The 20,136-nt window shown below is 42.6% G+C and overlaps 1 protein-coding gene across 17 annotated transcripts in view; it reads right to left on the reverse strand.

The window, feature by feature from the left end:
* Positions 1 to 11,550: 11,550 nt before the first annotated feature.
* The window catches only part of KIF1A (kinesin family member 1A), a 114,508-nt gene continuing 105,922 nt past the window's right edge, over positions 11,551 to 20,136 (reverse strand). For 16 of the 17 annotated variants that reach the window (XM_066621193.1, XM_066621192.1, XM_066621191.1 and 13 more), the window contains 8 exons: positions 19,163 to 19,308; positions 16,858 to 17,070; positions 15,667 to 15,744; positions 14,365 to 14,483; positions 14,064 to 14,210; positions 13,542 to 13,734; positions 12,254 to 12,372; positions 11,551 to 11,593 (listed from right to left, as the gene is read on the reverse strand). In XM_066621193.1, the coding sequence (XP_066477290.1) occupies positions 11,551 to 11,593; positions 12,254 to 12,372; positions 13,542 to 13,734; positions 14,064 to 14,210; positions 14,365 to 14,483; positions 15,667 to 15,744; positions 16,858 to 17,070; positions 19,163 to 19,308 (1,058 nt within the window). The remainder of the gene's footprint in view (positions 11,594 to 12,253; positions 12,373 to 13,541; positions 13,735 to 14,063; positions 14,211 to 14,364; positions 14,484 to 15,666; positions 15,745 to 16,857; positions 17,071 to 19,162; positions 19,309 to 20,136) is intronic. The other variant, XM_066621194.1, reaches the window with a different exon arrangement.

Raw genomic sequence — 20,136 nt, forward strand, 5'->3', positions numbered from 1 at the left:
TAACCTTTCACAGGTTGCAAGCAAACTCCTGGTTTTAGAAATAGTCTGTGGAACTCCTTGCCACAGGATGTGGTGACAGCATCTGGCCTGGATACCTTTTAAAGGGAATTGGACAGATTTCTGGAGGAAAAGCCCATCACAGGTTACTAACCATGATGGGCATGTGCAACCTCCTGATTTTAGAAGTAGGCTATCTAAGAATGCCAGATACAAAAGGCGTGGCACCAGGGTGCAGGTATCCTGTTGTTTTGGGTGCTCCCTGAGGCATCTGGTGGGTCACTGTAAGATGCAGGAAGCTGGACTGGATGGGCTTCTGGCCTGATCCAGTGGGGCTCTTCTTATTAGATGCAGGCTACCTCAGAATGCCAGGTGCAAGGGAATGGCAGGATGCAGGTCTTTTGTTGTCTTTTGTGAACTGTGAGATGCAGGAAGCTGAACTAGACAGGCCCTTGACCTGATCTAGCAGGGCTTTTCTTATTTGCAGTGGCCACACAATGTTTTAAATTGTGTATATGAAAATACATGAGCTGGGCCTACAGTCACTATAAAAATGCAATGGAAGAAGCCATTCACTGCTTGTTGAAAAGCTATTAATTCAAGATTGGGATTGCCTTCTAGGGGAGGCTAAGCATAAATGCTCCCCTTCTTATTTTGGATTTAAATTTCCCGCTAAATTTTCTTTACCCATTTATTTTTATGTACTGAAGGTTCCCAAGTTGAGGTATGCTTATATAGTTGCATGATGTAATGCTTTACCAACTGCACAAATGAAGGGTCGTTTTCAAAGGAGCCCTCCGGAGCAGCGTTATTGTGATTGTCCCTTAACTGAATTAGACGCCCCGTTGGATATCTTTTTTCCAATGCCCAAAATATATAGCAGGGAGAGATCGATTCTTAAAGAAATGGATACATAAATTTTCTGTTTTCGGACTCTTTAAGATTGAAATTACTGTTAAGTAGTCTTTGCAAAGAGTGTGTTGTGGATATAGCCAAATTTTTTATGTGGTTTTAAACTCTGACTGTAAGATTTTAGATAAATAGATGTATGGCTTATGTACTGATCAACCTAATAAACTTGAACTTGGTTTTAAATTGTTTTAATGGTTTTTATGGGTTAAAAAAATTTTTTTTATTCTAATGTTTTTTTCTTTTTCTGTATTCCGCTTTGGGTTTTTTAGAAAAGCGGTATAAAAAACTAATAAATAATAATAATAATGTAACATTTAAAAATCAATCTGTTGGAAGGTATCAAGGACTGTTAGTTATGGTATAGAATGCTTACCTGAAATGTAAAAACAGCATGGTTTTTGATCTCTCTCTCTCTCTCTCTCTCTCTCTCTCTCTCTCTGAATGTCCAAGCAAGTTCAACTTGAGTCTCACAAGCATTTGGCTGGGATTGGGCAGCCTGCCACAAGATGTTCTCTTAGAACAATGTTGATACATTTGAATGAAGTCTTTGTCTTCAGAGCACAGAAAAAAAAATCTAGCAGTTTGAATTCGGCTTGAAGTTTTAACATTGCTTTAACGTCCAGTTTGAAGACTTTTAGAGCACTAAGCTGTGCACTCACATGCTAGAAAGCAAATCTTCACACCAGCTTTCATAGAAAGATATTGGTCAGCTTAGTTTCTTATTGTTCTTGTTTTTCATTTTGAAATCAGTTTTGGGGTACACATAAGTGTGACTAACAAATAGTAATATTTTAACTGAGTTTTAGTGGACTAACTGCATTCTAGAGTTTAAAGAGACATGACATCAAAGCACTTCCAGATTAATACATTGCAAAGGTCAACTTCCCACAGAAAATGCAGAAGATAGCAGTTTTGTTGTTTTAGCAGAGCTTGCAACCTTTCAGCAACAATTTTGTTGCATTTCATGGGCTGCACATGAAGGCCACAGTGGATCATTCGATGGTTATAGATGAGGTCAGATTTGTGTGCAGTGCCATTGGCTAACTGCTGGGAGTATATTGTATATGATGGATGTATGAGATGGCCTAATATAAAACAACGGATGTTTTGAACCCACCAATGAATTGTCTCCAAATGTGTCTCAAGGAGGGAACCCCAGATTGTAATAAAAGTCAGCTAAAGGAGGCGTTACAGGCTTCTCTTCTTCACACTTCCTATGCAAGCAGTCTCCTTTGAGGCTTCTCTTCTTCACACTTCCTATGCTCACAGTCTCCTTTAGATACGTAAATGAATTTACAATCTTTTGCTGATGGATTTACAATAAAAGCCTAGATTTGATCAGGTTGTCTACTGAGTTTGCTTTAGTACCTGGGATTACAGTGCAACATCTGAGATCTCTTGTAACATCTAGAATCCCTTGTAACATCTTAGTTTTTGCACCTTGCAACAAATCAATGCAAGGTAGAGAAAAGTAGAATAAAAAGCATGAACCTCCTCTCTTGTCTCCTGCGTTTCTGGGTAGGCTACTCACTGCCAAGTTATGGTTTCAGTTAAAGCCTGGATTTTGCTATCTTTTTCTTGGGGGCAACTCTCAGTAACTTGGGGAACTAAGGAATGGTGTCCAAAACCCCAGAATTCTACACCTGGGGGAACAACGCCATTGTCACTCTAGTCTTTTTCTTCCTCTATGACAAATTGGAATCCATTGGGATGAAATATGTCACATTCAGTCTTTTTCCAGAGGGCAGAAGCTTCATGGTCCTTAGCGAGAGTTTGGAAAGAAAGCCTGGTGTGCATTGCTCAGGGAGTTCTCTGATTATTGGTTCTAGAAAACCACTTGTGGTATTTGGTTATTATGTCTTTTGGTCTCCCATGGAAAGGGAACACCACAATGCAAAGGAGGGCTGCACATGTATTGCAACCAATTAATAGTCACGAAGCATTCAAGGGAGCTCCTTTTGAGTTCCACAGAACTCTTCATCAGGCTGCCAGAAAACCCAGTGGTGTAGCGAGAGGGGGTGCAAAGCACTAAGTTTTGCAGGCTCCTGAACATACCATGCAAGCAGCAGCACCCTTCCCCTTCGGAGCTATTCTGGGCACCTCTGTTTTGCTCCCACTGCTTGGAGTAGCTCTGAAGGAGAGGGAGAGGGGCTGCTAGCTTGGTGCATTCAGGCGCCTGCAAAACTTAGCGCTTTGCAACCCCCTCTAGCTAAGCCACCGAGAAGGCCAAAGGAGGGGGAGAAGGAGGAAGTGTTGGAAATGCTCAGTGGGGGTTTGCATCCCCAAGAGCCTGGAGGAACACCATGCATGCGCACAGGATATCATCCCTCCTTTCTGATTCTGTCCACCCTCCTGTGCTTGGCTATGAGAAGTGAGGTGCAGCCCTCAAGAAGCGAGGGTCCCTCTGTGGGCCCCCTTGAAGTGCAGAACCCAGTGTGGCCACCCCCCCCCCCTCCCCTGACAGGCCTGTCTAGGTTGCACTTTGCTTGCACTGAATTTGAAACAAAAGACATCCTGGAAGCTTCCTGATTTGAAATAAGCAGAGTTGTTGGTGACACAAAAGGGGCTCCTAACCCTAGTTTTCCTCACCAACCCCATGACTAAAGGTATTTTAACTGGAGCAAGTTGTTTGTTTCTGCACCCTTAGGAGAGTACAAAAGACCCAAAAGTCTGGGATGAGCAATCAAGAGCCATCAGCCCCCCCCCCCAAAGGTCTTTGATGAGCTCATTCCACAAAAGATCCCATGTATTGCTGTGGGTGCTTAGGGTATACAGAGCTGGATGGAGGGCTTTTGTTTGTTTTTCCCACTCGTGCCATATTAAGCACTCCCATTCCCTTCACTATACGAGGTCTGTCCAGAGAACACCAAGGACAGGTATCAGACTACTCTCTTCCAGCCTCTCTCCTTTCACCCTTGCTTCTTTTCCCTGAGTGCTGCTGCAAAGCCCCTGCTCCACTGTCTGCTGACCAGCCATTCTTTTGTGAGCCACCTTACAATACACCGCTTTCCCGACGGAAGCAACCTCTGCTCCCTTGCCTTGCTTGCCCTCCTTGGGACTAGCTACAGCAACTGCCTACAAGCCCACTTGGATTTACTTTCAGGCCCTTTTCTGCCTTTTTTTTGCTTTTGAAATGAGATCGCTCTGTTTTGGCCACACAATCTCTGCAATGTTTCAAACTCAACCTATCTAGCCTTGGTCTTTGGCAAGCCTGACTATTGTCCCATAAACTCCCCTCTATCTTTTGTGCCTTGTGTGCAGTCAAATTGACAACTTGCTGAATGCCTCCATCTTTTCCTCCTTGGAGTGAGTGCTGTGTAAAATAAGCCTAGGGCTCTCGGTCTATTAAACAGTTTTAGGGGAAGGTGTGAGATCAGGCCTGAACCGTATAGTTTCCCCTACCTACTTTGAGGATTAGGGAGAAGTTCTAATCAGATTAGACAGATCAGTAATCAGAGAGAAGCCCTTCGGCTGCAAGGAAGTGGAATGATTTCATGGTCCACCGAGGGGCTCACTGCTTGCCTGTAGCTCTCATTCAGGCTACAGAGAACTGCAATGCCACTACAGTGTTTTATTGTGACTAGAATCTTGGTATTTGCCGTACTCTTTCTCTCCCTTTCCCTGGCCCTCCTCTCTGTCCCTTCCCTCCTGCTACTGCAACCCCTCCCCCAATTCACCTTGGCTAACCTCCTGATTTCCCCTGCTAAACTTCCTGATTGCCCCACATCCTACTTCCCCTTTCTCTCATCCTTATTTGTGCCATTACACGCCCCCTTTTCTTCATAAGGGAAAAGAGTTGTCCTCCTCTCTTTTTCCTAGAAACCACTTGTGTTGAGGACCTAGCTATGTGATTGATTGAACATATTGCATTGCAATTTTTATTTCCCCTCCCCATTATTGGGTTATTATCACCACAATAAAACTTAACTATTTTGCACCTCTAACCTAATCTCCCTGTTCGTATCTCATTCCACTGAGTGGTACCATTGGCCCCTGACTTGATCCCTGCACACAAAACAGATTTCCCATGTGCATATGGCCCAACCTTATGGGCCTGTAGTGCTGGGCTGGTCTCCAGTGCCAGTGCTAGGTGTCATAAAGAATGTTTACAGCACCCTTGGAGTAGGGAACGCACTGGACCTCAGCATCGGCAGAAGGATGACACGTGGCTGTTGGGGTAATACCGCCGGGCAGTCATGTGGTTTTTCGGGGTGGGGGGGAGGTGTTCTGGGTCAGGGGAGGGTGGGGCCGGCGGAAGTCTCCTCCACTGAATTCAAACCTCTCTGTCAGCCTGAAAAGCTTGACATGGAGCTTCTCCAGTCTGTGGTGAGCAAAATAGCTAGTGCAGACTAAAGTAGATACATTGCGGGGCCTGAGCCCTTACTCAGGGGGAAGGGGACAAACATCCGTGGGGCCACTGGAAACTGCGGCAGCCCTTTAGGCGCTGCTGCACCCAGCAGCATTGCAGTGGTTAGGACTAGGCTGTTAGAAGCCTGCTCAGTAGCCTTTGAGGGTAGTTTTTCTCACACCTGGATTAAAATTTGGTAGGACTATGAAGGGTAAGACAGTTACTTCATGCACAGGGCATGGTCTATGACTGAAGACCAGTAACTGACCATCTCTAGAATAAGACAGAAATTCTGATATAAAATGTGTTTCAGGAAAGCAGACCCTTAATGTTGGGAGCGGGAAGTACTATCCATGGTTATTTGTTTTTAAATTTTAAAGATATTTTGAAAGGACACTTTATTGTAAATAACAAGATACCATTTGTCCAAGAGAACAAAGAGGTCAAGGACATGCTGTCCAGTAGTTGCATAAATGCCACATTTATTTCTTTAACTGAACAATGCCTTAAGTGTACACAAACAGTTTAAGACCCTAATTTCCAACACTCATAGTTTTAAGACATCAAGAAAACTAGACTCATTACTTCAGTATTGTTATTTATACAGTGGTAAAGGGTGTGCCCACAGCAATCACATATATACAAAGCAAGAGAAATGGTCTCCCAGCACTTGGAGATGATGTCACAGGAAGAACTCATATGGACAAAAAAGATAATGGAAGCACAGGCAAAAGAAGATTAATAAAAAAAATAAAAAAATAATCACAACCTCCTTTATTATACAGTAAGATCTTGCTAATGAGTCAAAGCTCATGGATGATAGAGATTTTTCATACAAATCATTAAATACACGACAGAAAGAGACAGTAAGAGCATATTAGACCATTAAATGTCTGGGTTTTTGCATTAGCATTACTGTAGGGATAAGCAACCTCCTCTTAACTCCCCAGTTTCTAGCTAATTGTGCTTCTTCCACACTGGTTTCTCTGCTTGTTTGTTGCTTTGTGATAATGTACAAGAAACTTGTCATGCCGGGCTAAGATCTACCATCCTTCTACTGTTGGGTCATTCAGATAACATCTTTGGGGTGAGTTGCTTGTTATCCCCCCTTAATTTATTGGAATAGATAGAGTTTACTATAAAGAAATGGACAGTCACTGAAGACCAGTTAAAATAATGTGAAATATTATAATTAAGTTATATTATGCAAAATCAGAGTTTTCTTATATGGCATATTATCTCATTAACCTCCACAGTGTGATCAGTATGATGCTATGGTAATGCAGAGTTAGAAGTTCACCTTGTTGATATTTGATGCTGAACTTAACAGATTCTCTCCAGGGCATTTCCCAATATGTTGAATTCTGAAACTCTATGAGCCTTCTTTCCCTGACAAAGATTCAGATCTTACTGAAACTAAACGATTTAGCACAAATATTCAAAAATCTGAACCTGTACATGTAAATCAAATAGAAAGAAGGAAAGTCAGTCAGTGAGGACTCTTCTTAAATAGCTTGAGCACCGGAGGACAATGGATCTTTGACTTGATATTTTGGCAATGATTGAAGTGGTAATCTCAGCAATACAGACACCAAGTAAACTTACATGATGATTTATCAAAAATAATAAATTGGGATAGATTTGATCTCTGTAGCTACTGTAATTCCTGAAAGGTACCAAAGAAACAAAACCTTTAATATCAACCACTGTGAGAAACTGCAACTTGTTAGATATGTGATAAATAAGCTGCTTTCAATTTACCAACTACTTATTCAGAATAAGACCATATTCAAAAATTCTCCATGATTTCTGGGGGCTTTGGGTCAAGCCTTGATCCCTAACTCAAGACAGCTATGTTGTCTGCAGGTTGGCTGGCCCCAGAAACACAGAATGCTGAGTGAGACCAGGCTCTATCCCCAAATTCACAAGATCAGGAACATGCTCTTCAGGTTGGCTGACCTGAGCCATGCGCCATAATAGGCCCCCTCCACTTCATGCATCCTTCCCAAGCACTTCTTCCGCATTTGCAATGCAGGTAATTTTTGTCTGCTCCAAAACCAATTAATGTGGACAAGGAAGGGTACTGACATGACTTCTTCATCCATTGCCACCAACATAAAATGAATTCTCATTTTAAATGGAGATAAAACAGTAAGAGATTTTTAAAGTCCTGGTTTTGCCTAAAAACATTAGTGTTTTATGATCTGATACATGCCCATGTTGCTGAAGCCCTATTGAAATCATTGATAAAAGAATAGTAAGGTTAGCAAACTACATGGAGAGATTTTCAAAAGACACAAACAGCTAATTCCTGTTGAATGAACTCCTTTAGCATCTGGAGGGGAATAAAGAAGAAACTCCTCTGGAGACCTATAATGATAAGGTTTAATCTAACAAACATTACCTAAGAGTGAACCTTATTGAACACAGCAGGACTTGTTTATGAGTAAACCTGTGCCGGATTGTGCCATTAATTGGCTTCCTCAAAGGAAAATTCAGATGCTTTTCTCAAATTGGCTCCAGATAGCCAACTGGATTTACACAACACTCAAATACTATAAAACTGATTCAGGGCATTTTAGAGAACCAGCAGCAAGTTGCTGACTATAATTCATGTTTAGAAAAATGTTGTGCTCAGTCCTTCTGGTCTAATGCTCACTGTTGTCAGTTGAATTTGAATTATTTCAGTGAGATCAGATCAGATACTGGCAAGAGGGCAAGAACTGCACTCACCAGAAACTGCCAAGGATGGGTTTTCATGAGATCTCAATAGACTAAGGCTGGAAACTTAAAGTGAATTCAAGGCTGTCCACCAAAGTTAATTGTTCTACTATTTTGCAGACAGGGAGTAAAATAATAAAATGATCACTTGACGGTCTCCTGTATACATACAGAACCTATTGGGCTGTAAAACAGTATTATTCCTGAATAAATAAAACTGGACAGTACATTTTCAAAGAAAAAAAATCTTTGGATTGACAAGCATCTTCCTCAGAATTGTAAGCATTTAATTTATTAAAATACACAAATAGGTTAAAGAAGAATTCTTGAAGGAGCTGCTAAGACCACCAGACCAGTGTGTAGATTAGGACCAGTAAAAGAAGGAACCCAGGGAAGAAGCCCTGGCAAAAAAAGGACACACCCTCTCCAACTTTTTATCTGTTAGACAGAATGGAATTCCCTGGTAATGGAAGGATACCATGCCAAGGGAGTAATCAGAAAGAAATAGGAAACCAAGAATGAAGTAAAATACCACTCAATTACACTATGCCACCTGGACAATGAATGGGGTGAGGGAAATTGATTTGGAGGTTTTCCTACCAACTCTGCAAGAGACTTCTTGTTCTAGCCATGGTTAAGATCTGAAGATTATATATGCTTAGGCATATTGGCCAGCCCACTGAATCTATGCAGAATGGATTCTGAGGCTTTCACCTTTGTTTCACCCATCCCTCCTCATCACATTACAAGAAAAATGGAATTTGAAAGAAATGTCACTGCATAGATCACCTCATCTGAGCAATGTACAGAGAACCAGAGACACAACAGAAAAGGTGGGAAAGTGAGAAACAATCAAAGCAAAAGGCAGCCATGCTGGGCAAACTAAGGTTCGCTATCAGTGCAAGAAGATATTGGTCCAGACACACACATAGAGAAGGTTGGAGGTTCTCATGTTGGCCTGTGGTTAGGTTCATGACAGCCAATTAAAAAATATGAAAAGAGGAGCTCTGAATTTAAGAACTTCGGGGATGAGGGTGGGGTAAAACTTAAATAAAGACCTTTGAAGCTGAGGCTATTCTGAAAATTTAATGCTTAGTGCCAGGGAAATGGGGGTCTTTATTGGACCACATCTCTGCTTTAGTAAGCTTCACCCTCTGTCTCTGCCATTCCACTAAGTGTTATCCTACTCCCAAAGGAAAGGAGTGAAGAACAAGTGTGTTTAATGTTCGGAAAGGGAGCTTTAAAAGGCATCACCTGATAGAATAGCAAAAGGAAGAGTCCATTTTATATCGTACTATTCCATTCCTATGGTAGGATCCTACCTCAGCTATTCTTCCTATACCCATGTCATCTACTTCAAACTTATTTTTCTCATAAAAGAAAATGACAGTGTCTAGACAATTAGTTTGAGTGCAATATGCACACAGCACAAAGTCCAGACACCTTGCTTTGAAGCTATACTTCTTTTGTGCAGTGTATTTTCTCAAGCACAGGATGATACAATCACTTCTGATAGAGAAGCACAAGGCTCTTCTGCTGTAGGTTCAAATTAGAAACATCCAGATAGCTGCCAACCCAGGAGTTAAATCATCTACAAAACTACTCACTCACAGAAATTTATTCTGTGGGTAGGTAATTTTCTATATAACAAGTTAGAGAGAACACTGCCTTAGCATCCCAGGGCCTTACAAGAAAGAATCATGGGAATATCTGTGTCTACGTGATACTGACAAATCGTTTGTGAGGTTGCCAAGCCCTCTGACACAGGACAAACAGGAATACCTAGCACAAGAGATATGTTAGTTCCTTCCTAAAGCTTGGCTAGGAATATAAAGATGAAATCAGTTAAAGTCTAATTCTTTTCATCATTCTAACATCTATTTCATTCAAAGTCTGTCTGGAATATATACACCTTTCCTAAGCCCCGAGTGTGTCTTCTCCTCATTCATAAAACTAGGCCTTAATAATCTGTTTAGATAGATTCATGGCATCGCATCATGTTTATCTAATCATGGAATGCATTACTAGAATTCAAGTACTGGGAGCAATGCATGCTCACCTCCAATAAGACACTCCTTCTGAGGCAAGATCAAAAGTCATTCTAGACATTATAAGCAGCAGATGTATGTAGTGTTTCCTGATGGTCTTTTTTTTTTTTTTTTAACGAAAAGCAACCTTGGCAGGTATGGTTGCTACTGGGAGCAAAGATGTGGATGTGCATTCAACACTTCTCCCCATTTTTCTGCTCTAAATGAGTACAGAAACTCCCCTTCTTACAGACTTTCAAGTTATATCTATGAATGCTGGTCAGAGGTGTCTGGGACTCCAGGCTTTGGTGCAAGTGTAGCAGTGCCTGGGCTGGCAAAACCTGGAAAAACAATGGAAGCCACTTAGGGACAAGCCAAGTGACTCAGTACTTGTGAGAGCAATGAACCCGTTGCTATGGCAATGGGGATGCTGAACCTGCAGATTCCTGGGAGTGCAAGGGAGAGAGAAAGCGCACAAGGAAGTAGTAGTAGTGACGCTGAGCAAGTACAAAATGACTTAAGAGCCCTGGAACCTATCATGTTCTGAAGCATCTGTACCCACAACCCCTTTTTCTCCAGTAGGGAAACATATGACGTACCCATATCTTCACAGGAGAAAAAGCAGCTGGAAGTAGTGGTTCTGAGCAGAAAAATGACTCACCCATCTTGCTGTTCTCTTGCTCCCAATCATAGCCTCCTAAACCCGTTTTTCATTAAAGAAAAAATATTGGGGGAAACATATCTTTTTTGGCCCATAGGCTGAGCTAGGCAAAAAATGGTTAGGTGATCCATAAGGCAATCCTATGCATGCCTACTCAGAAGTCAGTACCATGATGCTTAATGTGGATTACTCCCAGGAAAATGTGCACAGGATTGCAGCCCCAGTCTGATAGCAAATTTAGCATTTGAATGAAGACAAAAGGCAGCCTCACAAAATTATTACCCAATGGACTCACTTTCCACATCTTTTCGACCAAAAATGAGATGCAGCATAATTAATGTGTGCACATGAGGGGAAAAAGACATGATAAACAGAATGTACATTTTTCAGTGAAGTAAATACAAATAAATACTTTATAAATATAATCTCAAACTACTCTTTCTTGCTCTATCAAGTAATTCTTAAAATGTCAATAATAAGTTATGAATTATCAGTACACAATCCTATCGCTTTGAGATCCTTTAAGTAACATGATTTGTATCCTCCAAGCTTTTGCAAATTCCTACCTCTTTAAATTGAACAGTTGCTTTAAAAATTAAAATTAAAAAAAAAGCTCTTGCTTTGTTACTGGTCGTATGTCACCCAATAAAGAGATGGGTGGAAAATCACATGTGCACAAGAATTCATCATAGCCAAGGCGTACCAGGCTTCAAAAATTACAATAGAAATGAGTTTGGCCAATGAAGCTGTCACTTGAGATGGATCACTCTGTGGCGCAGGCATCTGGGGTGATGGATGACAGGAGAGATCCAAATTTAAGTTGGGGACCTCAAACAGCACCCATGATTTCACTTCTGTTTGGTGAGGTGGGCAGCTCTTTCAGGCTAAATTCTTGTCTGAGCTGTTCTCCGTCTAGACAGCTTGGACCTGTTGGACGAGACAAGAAAGAAGGAAAATGAACAGATGGGGGGGGGGAAATAAACAGGTAGAACAGGCTCCTTCAGACTCCCAAACCATCTTCTGAAAGACACGGAACAGGCTTCTGAGCTAAGTCCAAGGCCTCAGCTCTATATAATTTGGAGCATGGAAGCCTGAAGCTGTATTCAATATACAGAAGCCTTGAATGCTACTCTTACAGCCCAATCCTTAACCCCTCCCCTTGCCAGCTGCCAGAGTGTGCACTGTGGTGACCAGATGGCCCTGGAGCAGTAAGTAAGTTCTTATGTTTTCCCCCCATAGTTGTCAGGCTTCCAATGGGTCTGCTCAGACTCATGCCAGCTATTTTGCTGGCTTAAGTCTGAGGAGACTCAGGAAGCATTTTGGGGTGGAAAAAGGGAGATAGGATCTCGGCATGTGCTGCTGCCACTGAGGTCTTTCCCCTCCCTTCCTCTCCCTGGCCTGCTCCCTGCACCTGCTGTTGATCTACCTGCTTCAGCAGCGTGCCTGGGAGCCATTGTTACATGCATGGGGCCTCTGGCCATTTGTGATGGCAGTCCCACAATGCACAACAGTGGTGCAGCTTTTGCTGCATAATACCCCCCATAGGACTGGGCCATTAGAACACTGACACTCAAACTGTTCAGTTACCTTATAGATCCTGCCAGGAGAGGGTTAAAAGCATACAGCCAGTCATGCATATCCTTGTCATTGCTTGCCTGCAACAGGATCCCACGATGCTCAGTGCACACTGCAAATGTGTTGGGGGTCTAAAACAAACCAACAAACCAGCTGCAAATGAGTTCCAACAATAGAGGACAAGGATTCAGAGGCAGAATATAATGTGTGTAAATATCACAGCTCAAACTAGGTGTCTGAGAACCCACGTTTAGTGCTGCTGTAAGCTAAGTTCTTTCTGCAGCAATTCATTTTTATGTTCCAATAAGCAAATATTTCCACATACATGTGCAGGCCATTTTGCCAATATGAGAGTCTTTTCCCATCTTCATCAGAATGGGGCCATTTCTCTACCTTAACCCCAGGGTTTCCTTTCTTCAAGACATTTTCTGCTGTCACTACTAGAGCATACATATGTGAGCTACCTGCAGAGATATTCTGACCATACATCCAGCCTGTTTATGTTTTAAAATCAATTAGTCTTTACATTTGTACTTTTGGGGAGGTTATGGAGGATCTGGTAGCTCTTAAATAACTCTTTCCTTCAAGTTAAGTCTACTCAGGACTGGAGAAATAGTGAGTATACAGTAATGCCAATAAGTGCCCTGGAGAAAGGTAGCAAAGTCTGTTGACTCTCAGGAAAAGTGCTGTCATCAGACCATGGCCAAGGGTCAAGAGGGACAATGGTGGCATGTAAATTGTAAAAATCCCTGCATGGGGATTTAGAAAGCCTGCCTATCTAAACCAGGGTTGGATTAAAATTGGAGGAGAAATCTAATAACAAGAAAGTTGGTACATAAATACTGGTACAATAACAATAACATCACATTTAAGACTGTGAAGGACAAATCAATCCTTATCAGGTTCACTGGAGAGTTTGTGGTAGACCAAATTGTTGGCTTTGGTATGAATGGCAACTTCTGCAAAAAGCTGTGGCATTTTTACATACTCGTATATCAAACAGAATTTACAGTGATTAATTGCATCATTGTGGATTCAATAGTGTGGACCCTGAAACTATGAGATACAATACTCTCTCGAGCATAGCAATGGGGAACCAATAAATGGGCTGAGTATCGTTTGTTTAAAAATTGTTCTGGTAATGTGTCTAGGAGTCTCCTGTTCTCATTCTTTTCCCTGTATTTCACTGGATTTGTGCCAGTTTCGTAGCCTCATCTTTCCTTTGTAGCCTATCCTCCAATGGACTAAACTCCATGGGCTTTAACTTTGGCTCTCTCATTTTGCATGATCTAGTTCTTACTTTCAGCATTGCTTGCTGGTCCTCACTGTATTCAACCTGAGCTGATGAGAGATTGAGGACAGCCCGTTCCACAGAGTCCTTGTCACTGTTGTAGATGTAGACATAGGGTCTTCTCACGACAACATATCGTTTCACCCAGCCATTTGTGTGAGGCTCCAGGAAATGTAGGTAGCCTTTCCTGGAGACAATGGGGCTGTAGAAGAGACATATGGCATCATGCTTTGTAACTGCATGCACATCACAAACATTTTTTAAGAATTTGCCTTTGGGCAGGACACATCTATCTCAAGCCTCTGACTCAGAAGTGAGACTCCTGCACCTTACAAGTGTTCTTGGCTTACGTCTTCCCTCTTCTTGCATGATGCTCCTTATCATGCAGAGAAGTGCACATGTAAAGCACTTCCTATATATACACACTAATAGCAAACTCAAGTGGTTAGTCAAGCTCGGACCTCAAGAATACAGCTAGAACATCAGCTTTGGCCAAACATGGAATCCTTTCCACAAGCTGCCAGTCTGTACCTGACTCGAATTTCTTGAATATCAGGAACCAATAAGCGCTGGGTCTCCTTTTCATCATCAGGCCCACAGGTGGGGGATTTCTTCCGTTCCCCTTCAACTGCAGGTTCAGGGTCAGGGCTTTCCACCCTGGGAGAGAGTTGGAGAGTTCTGCAGGAAAAAGTAGGCAAGAAACTTCAATGAGACTTTGACCTTGAATGAGACTTTGTCTTGAATTTCTATGTAGTTGACACAGACTCTGAAACTTACAAATGCTTGTGATTGCAAACTAGTTTGAACTTCTAAGTTTTGCCACCTCTCTTACCTGGCCTCTGTGTATTGTCCTTCAACAAGTGATGGGCAGGTGGAGGAAGGGGTCAAAGTAGTGCCACCAAGGGCTGGCATGGAAGGATCTCTCAGCAGAGTCACTGACATTTCAGATAGCTTTACAAAAAAGAAAGATTGCATTATTGGAGTTGCTTGCTTGACCACAAATTTCTCTACACTATAGAATACCAGTGTGCAGACCAGGACAATGGCCATTCTTAGATCTGGTGGGATTCCAATAAAACACAAGGCTCTTTTGTTCATATAACCTTTTCAGTGTTCTGTGATTTCTAAAGTTGTGTGCTTTAAGCACTTCTTTGTTTGGGGACTCCATTATTGTAAGGAATGTCAGAGTTTCACACTTGGCTGTATATATGGGTTGCTCTCTTTCACTGCACAAAAATATCTCTTATATCATGGTCAGATCTTTCCACAAGAATCCTCCTTGTGCATAGAGAAGGAGAGCACGCTGGTGTCCAGACCAGACAACCTGACAGTGTACTATGTGATAGGGAGAACAGGTGATTGCAAATCACACATTCCAGAAGGACCTGACAGGATTTTCTAAAAATAATATGCTAGGAATCAGAAATGCTTAAAAAAGGACAATAGACAAAGCAATCTTTTCAAATAATGGGCAACTAAGGGCACAATCCTAACCAACTTTCCAGCACTGGCATAGCTGTGCCAGTGGGGCATACACTGCATCCTCCAGTTGGGCGGGAGTCATGGATGCCTCCTCAAGGTAAGGCAATGTTTGTTTCCTTACCTTGGAGTTGCATTACCTTTACCTTGGTGCTGGAAAATTGATTAGGATTGCACTCTCAATTCCTTTTATTGTTCCACATTCATGAGACTGCTAAGGACACAAGACTCATGTGCCTGTTGTTGGCAGTGACCACAGAAGAAGACAGTAATGAGATACTTTTTGACTTTACATATTTACTGACAAAATTTGGTCTTCAACTGAATTTGGATCAGACACCTGATGAGGTTATTCTGTCCTTTCTATCCCCAAACCATTCCCATTTCAGCCTTCCTTTTCAAATGAGATAAGAGTTCATATGTAACCCTGTCTCTGACCCATTTACATTCATAAGAGAGACAGCATCTCATGAGTTCATCCAGAATGGAAATGAGTATAGAGAGATTCACAACACTTCACACTAGTCTATTCTTGAAAAAAGTGCCACCTGCCTGACCTCTGTTTACCCACCTTGGATATATTTGCAGCATGCTTACCAAGACACATCTTTCATACCTCCAAGAGTGCATAATGGAAGTATGGAGTTTCTCTTACCTTGCTTTCACTGGCACTGACACAGACATGGCTGTGGCTGTATTCTCTGTTGAATGTATGTGTCAGGAGGCGCAAGCACTATCGAAAAAAGGAAAAAAAATTAGAAGGTCTAACTTGTAAGATAAGAGTTTAGACCTGGCCCCAAATCTCAGGTCAGAATTCATCATGAAGCCACGAATGCTGTGAAATAGGGGGTCAGCCACTATGCGTCTCTGCTTCTTTAACAAGACATCTGTACAGAGACAGCATCTGTCATGCGCTCCTTCAGTATTCCCCACTACTCAAAAAATGGGGTGGGGTGTTCTGTCCATGTGACAGGAAAGCATCATAGATGCTTGCACACAAAAGGAAATTTGAGTAATCTGCTTTGCATGAATCACAGTCTCTTATCACTCAACTTTGTCACTGGAAATGCAAAGTGACTGTATTGTGACTTTGCATCTCCATAACAATGTCCTCTGTACACAAGTAAACATTACCAGAAGGTCTGCATCTTGGGCAGTTGAAGGCAGCACGACAGTGGGCTTGCCACCCAGGAGTACTTGCCACCCAGGAGTACTTTACCCCCCACAACCTCCCCCAGGTCCACTAGTGTACAGAAATGCTCCAATTTGCATCAGCAGGGGCTATCACAATGCTCAATAGTTGCTACCTTTGATGGAAATTGTACTAGTCATTTAAAACATCTAAACTGAGAGGATTGGACAAGTTTCTGGAGGAAAAATCCATTACGGGGTACAAGCCATGATGTGCATGTGCAACCTCCTGATTTTAGAAATGGGTTATGTCAGAATGCCAGATGCAAGGGAGGACACCAGGATGAGGTCTCTTATTATCTGGTGTGCTCCCTGGGGCATTTGGTGGGCCGCTGTGAGATACAGGAAGCTGGACTAGATGGGCCTATGGCCTGATCCAGTGGGGCTGTTCTTATGTTATGTTACAAACCTGTGCTAAGACCATAGTCTTCTCTGCTTAGAAATCTCCTCCAGTTCTTACTTTCATTCAGGGATGCCCATTCATGGCAGAACAAGAGGCAGTGTTGACCTCTGCAGCCATTATACATCTGCTCTCAGTTTGGACACCATGGGAATGCAGACTCAGCAATGCCCATCACATTGTGTGCCTAAGCAAAGATGAATCCAAATGCATCCCTCCCAGAGTCTGGTGCAGAGTTACCTTCATATCTCATACCTTAACTGCAAGCTCTTTCTGTCTCTCACTGGGCATGTCCAAAGGTAAATTCCTCCCTTCAGGAGTACCATCAGCTGAGATGGGAGATGAGACACAAGACGTGCTGCGGGAATCGGAGTCTTCGCTGGAGCTTGAGGACAGGGAATCAAGGCCTAAGCGCTGAGTTGTCTCCAGCTTCTCACGCAAAAGCAGATAATGCCTTGTTTTCTCAACCTGCAGAAAGAACCAGTAGAATTAAGTCACAAAGGGCACAATCCAAAGCGGGAGTTGGGCTGGTGCAAGTCCCTTGCACCGGCCCAAGAGTGATGCAAAAGTGCCGTAAAGTACTTCTGCGCCACTCTTGCACAGCAGAGTAAGGATGAGTTGTGCTGGCCGATGGCACAGGAGTCTGGGGAGGAGACGGAAGGGAGGCTTTCTGTGTTGGGGGAGGGAGGGCAGCGGGCATTCCCGGGGGCAGGCAGGTGGGCAGGGAGCAGGAGGGTTATGTTGGATCCTGACTCCCATTCTCAGGAGGAGGGGAACATTCTCTGGGTGCTCCATTCTGCTCAGATCTGAGTCACTCCTGAGGTGGCTCAGATCTGAGTAGACCGACTGGGATCGCTGCAGCATGACATGGGGGAAGGAGAAGTGATTCCCCTTGCCTCAAGCTGTGCTGCTCGGGTCCCAAATGTGCGCTGGATACAGCGCAGGGACACCAGCCTGCCTGTTTCCAGTGCAAGTTAGAATTGAGCTGAAAGTCTCATATAGAGGATGACACACTGAATGAAATATTTTTTCCTAAATTAACCTCTTTTTAAGAAATGATAAAATATGAAGCAGTCCCCAGCAAAACTCAGTGAGAGGGGGAAAACTTGAAGTCTATTATAAAGATTCATAAAATATTATCATCAAATAGCTAGACCAGCAGTTTGCAAAGTCCTGGTTGGAAAGTTGAAAGTATTGGCAGGGGCGGGGCAGGGGTGTAAGCCCTGATGGCAGCGCAGCAATCACAGCACCTTCAGGAGTAAGAGGTTTTAAAACTTTTTGGGGAGGGGGTCACACTCTCATCCAGGAGGGTCCTGGAGTCTTGCAGCTCCCTCTACAAGCCTCCACATTGCTCTTAACCACTCCAGTCTGCAATCAGAGCCCACTTCCGGTTTTTGAATGAAAACCAGAAGTGGGCTCCAATTACAGATTGATTAGGAGCAGTGTGAATGCTTTCAGAGGAGACCAGTGCGCCCTTCTGGATGCCAGCGCGACCCCCCAGATAACTTTTAAAACTGCTTGCTCTGGCAGCGCAGAAACTGCTGCAGCACCAGTGCGGCACCCATTCCTGGGCCACTCCTCTTAAAAGAGAATGGCCCAATTCTAGTTCTCCTAGTAGGTCATGACCCACCAGTTTGTGAACTGCTGATCTAGACTGTATAGAATATCCATATCTAGAATAACTATAGCAGTTACCCACTTCCATATACAAACCACATTCAGATTAGGGCTATGTTGAAGATAAACATAGAAATGGTTTGCTTTTGGGAGGGGAAGTAGGGAGATTATTCTCTGAAGCCCCTTCTACTTTTCCAAATGATAGTCCTTTTTGAACACAAAACCAAAACTATGCAGTCCAAGTGCATGCATCATCAAAGCGCTTTGCAGAAAACTTCAGGCATTTGTCTCCCTGTGGTTTATTCTACATTAATTCAACTTCATGTATTCACAACTCCTCCTGTCAACATGGACTTGAATGAGTTCATATTGTAACAGAAGGCTGCACTGTACAATTTCTGCAGCTCTGGGATTAGCCCCTGGGGAGAAATGCACATGGAGAGACTATCCCTGAAGTCAGAGAGAGTTCCAGAAACCTGAGGGCCTCTCTGTCTGGGTGTGCATGCATCATGGGAGGAGCTATTCTGAAGACCAGGTCATCAACCAAGAGCTACCTGAGAAACAGAATGTGACTCATGCTACCTCTTATAAATCCTACTGAACACAGTGGGATTTACTTCTGAGTAAACATGCCTGTGCTAGCACTGAAACATACCCTTTATATTTATTTGGGATTTTTAAAACATGATTTTACATGCATTAGTATAATTTCAAAGCAGAAATAAGGGACAAGTGAAGAAATACTTTAAATAATAAAATTAAATTTGATTGGTTGTTATTGTTGAACATGTTGACTATGGGGAGTGTCATAACAAGGTCCCACACTTCAAAATGTACTGTTATAACACTGTCAATGTCATCTGAGGAATAATCCACAAAACTACAATATGAAGTGCCTTCTAACTCTGGTTGCCTATTGTGTCTCTCTGGATTAGGGTCTTACCTCCTGCAAAAGGCTCAGTTTTTCCAGTTCCCACTGGTGATCCAAGATGAGACTGTCACTTCGGGGCCTCCAGCCTGCTAGATTCTCCTCACCTCGTACATACGCCACAGATGTGTCAAGTACACGCCTTCGTCTTCTCTGCATACCTGTAAAGGGAAATGTTTCAGGCTTCATTTTATTCATTATACAATCTGTACCCTGTTTGGTGGTCCACAGTTCCCCAGAGCAGCTAATATATACCAAAACACCAAAAATCAGCAAAACAATGATAAAACAAAAGTTCTTGTGGCATAAAAATTTTAAAAAATTAAACAGCAGATGAACAGGAATTCAAAACTCAATTAAAATGCTTAGGAAAGTAGAGAGATCTTTACTTGGTGCCAACATGACATCAGAGTATGTGCCCAGGTCAGCCTCCAAGGGGAGTGCATTCCAAAGGCTGGGCTGCACTGCACTGGGCTGATCTGGAATGGCAACTAGTGAAGCTATTTTAAAACTGGTGAGATAAATCTGTCCCAGTCCACATTAGAATAGCTAACCAGTTCCACAGCACAGAAAGCTTGCACAAAGAACTCAGTCTGGCAGGTGCATTTTGAACAAACTGAAGTTTCAGAACTCATTGTTCAAGCTTACTCAGTGAAGTATGTTTTATTTATTTATTAATTTTAGACATGCTCCAGTAATGAATTTACTAGAGGGGAAATTAGGGTTCTGTTTTTAGGAGATAAGGTTTTTAGATGTATTATTTATGCACGCTGTGCCCATTTCATCCTCAATATGAAACCACAGAAAGGTTATGCTGAAAAACAGGATATACATTTTAAAATAAATATAGCAATGTTGACTTTCAGAAATGTGTTGCACTGGCAGCTCTCAAATGCAGCATCAAAAAGCATGGCTCTATGGTGATTCTGAAGTGATGTTACACCAGCACTGCAGGTAGATATACCATGGAAACAAAACACAAAGCACGA

Source organism: Tiliqua scincoides, chromosome 3 (assembly GCF_035046505.1).
Source record: "Tiliqua scincoides isolate rTilSci1 chromosome 3, rTilSci1.hap2, whole genome shotgun sequence".
Classification (NCBI taxonomy): Eukaryota; Metazoa; Chordata; class Lepidosauria; order Squamata; family Scincidae; genus Tiliqua; species Tiliqua scincoides.